This window comes from Austrofundulus limnaeus, unplaced genomic scaffold (genome assembly GCF_001266775.1).
Source record: "Austrofundulus limnaeus strain Quisiro unplaced genomic scaffold, Austrofundulus_limnaeus-1.0 Scaffold1773, whole genome shotgun sequence".
Lineage (NCBI taxonomy): Eukaryota > Metazoa > Chordata > Actinopteri > Cyprinodontiformes > Rivulidae > Austrofundulus > Austrofundulus limnaeus.
In genome coordinates, this window is record NW_013954175.1 from 59,725 (window position 1) to 60,814 (window position 1,090).

General features: G+C 34.3%; 1 protein-coding gene across 1 annotated transcript in view; it reads right to left on the reverse strand.

The window, feature by feature from the left end:
- The window catches only part of igf2r (insulin-like growth factor 2 receptor), a gene marked incomplete at its 5' end in the record, with an annotated part of 61,258 nt that overhangs the window by 55,495 nt on the left and 4,673 nt on the right, over window positions 1-1,090 (reverse strand). The window contains 1 exon segment of the mRNA XM_014033569.1: window positions 526-715. Coding sequence (XP_013889023.1) covers window positions 526-715 — 190 coding nt within the window.

The window sequence follows — 1,090 nt, forward strand, 5'->3', positions numbered from 1 at the left end:
TTAAGACAATATTATAGTAAAACATCAAAATACAATCATATTAGTATTGTAAACACTGAACTATTGACATTAAATATAAAAAAACTATGGTGCAGTACCAAGTTGAGTACAGCTGGGGGCAGTATTAGACAATTACAAGGCCCCATTGACTCCCATTATATGAATTTGGAATAAAGTTTAAACATTAATATTTCAAAAAACTACAAGTTGTACAGGTACCAAAAGGCATAGCCATCATTTGGCACAGGACCTTTACAGATGGAAATTACAATGGCAGCTGCAGGACAAAGTATGCAGGAGGAGAAGCATGGCAAAATTGAGATGACTTGGATGGGAAACGAATCACAATAGTGTGCATTGCATTGGCAATGTACACTGATTATGTTTCTTATCTTTAAAATAAACAGTTTGTTTTAAATAAAACTCTGGGCAGAGTAGAGAGCTGTGTTGTGATGGACAATTATAGCAGAAAAGATCCTTTAAAAGGTAACAAAAACCACAATAACACACATGGACTAATCTTACCGTAGTGTCTGGTTCTGATATCTTCCAGCCACCTTCATTAAGTCTCCAGATGTCTTCACCTGGCATGATGAAATGAAAGGATCGTTCCCACATTCTTCAGTGTTGATCTTTCCACACACYTTCAGGTAGAAGGTGTAACCCCCAGCTGCACTGCTGGGGTCAGAGAAGGCAAAGTACGGAAGGTCTGAGGCTAAATGAAAAAAAAAAATCACAAGAAATCATTCAGACATCTTTATATTTAACCAATTCAACTGTTTCACTCTCACAATTAAAACAATGAGACCATCAGATAAAAACTTTAGTACATTTTCACACAACAGTGTGGGAATAAACTTTTCAACCATGCTGAAGAATGATTCTAACATTTAGGACACAAGTAGAAAATAATGCATAGTTTGGGTCATATGGAGGAACCAAAACTGGCATCATTAAAAATATAAATGTATAACAGTACATGGCCCAATAAATAAATACATTTAAAATGCACCAATTAATTTAAAAAAGTTGTTTCATAACTTAAATGACATATTTATTTTCCAGCTTAGTTCCAACAAATTATATATTT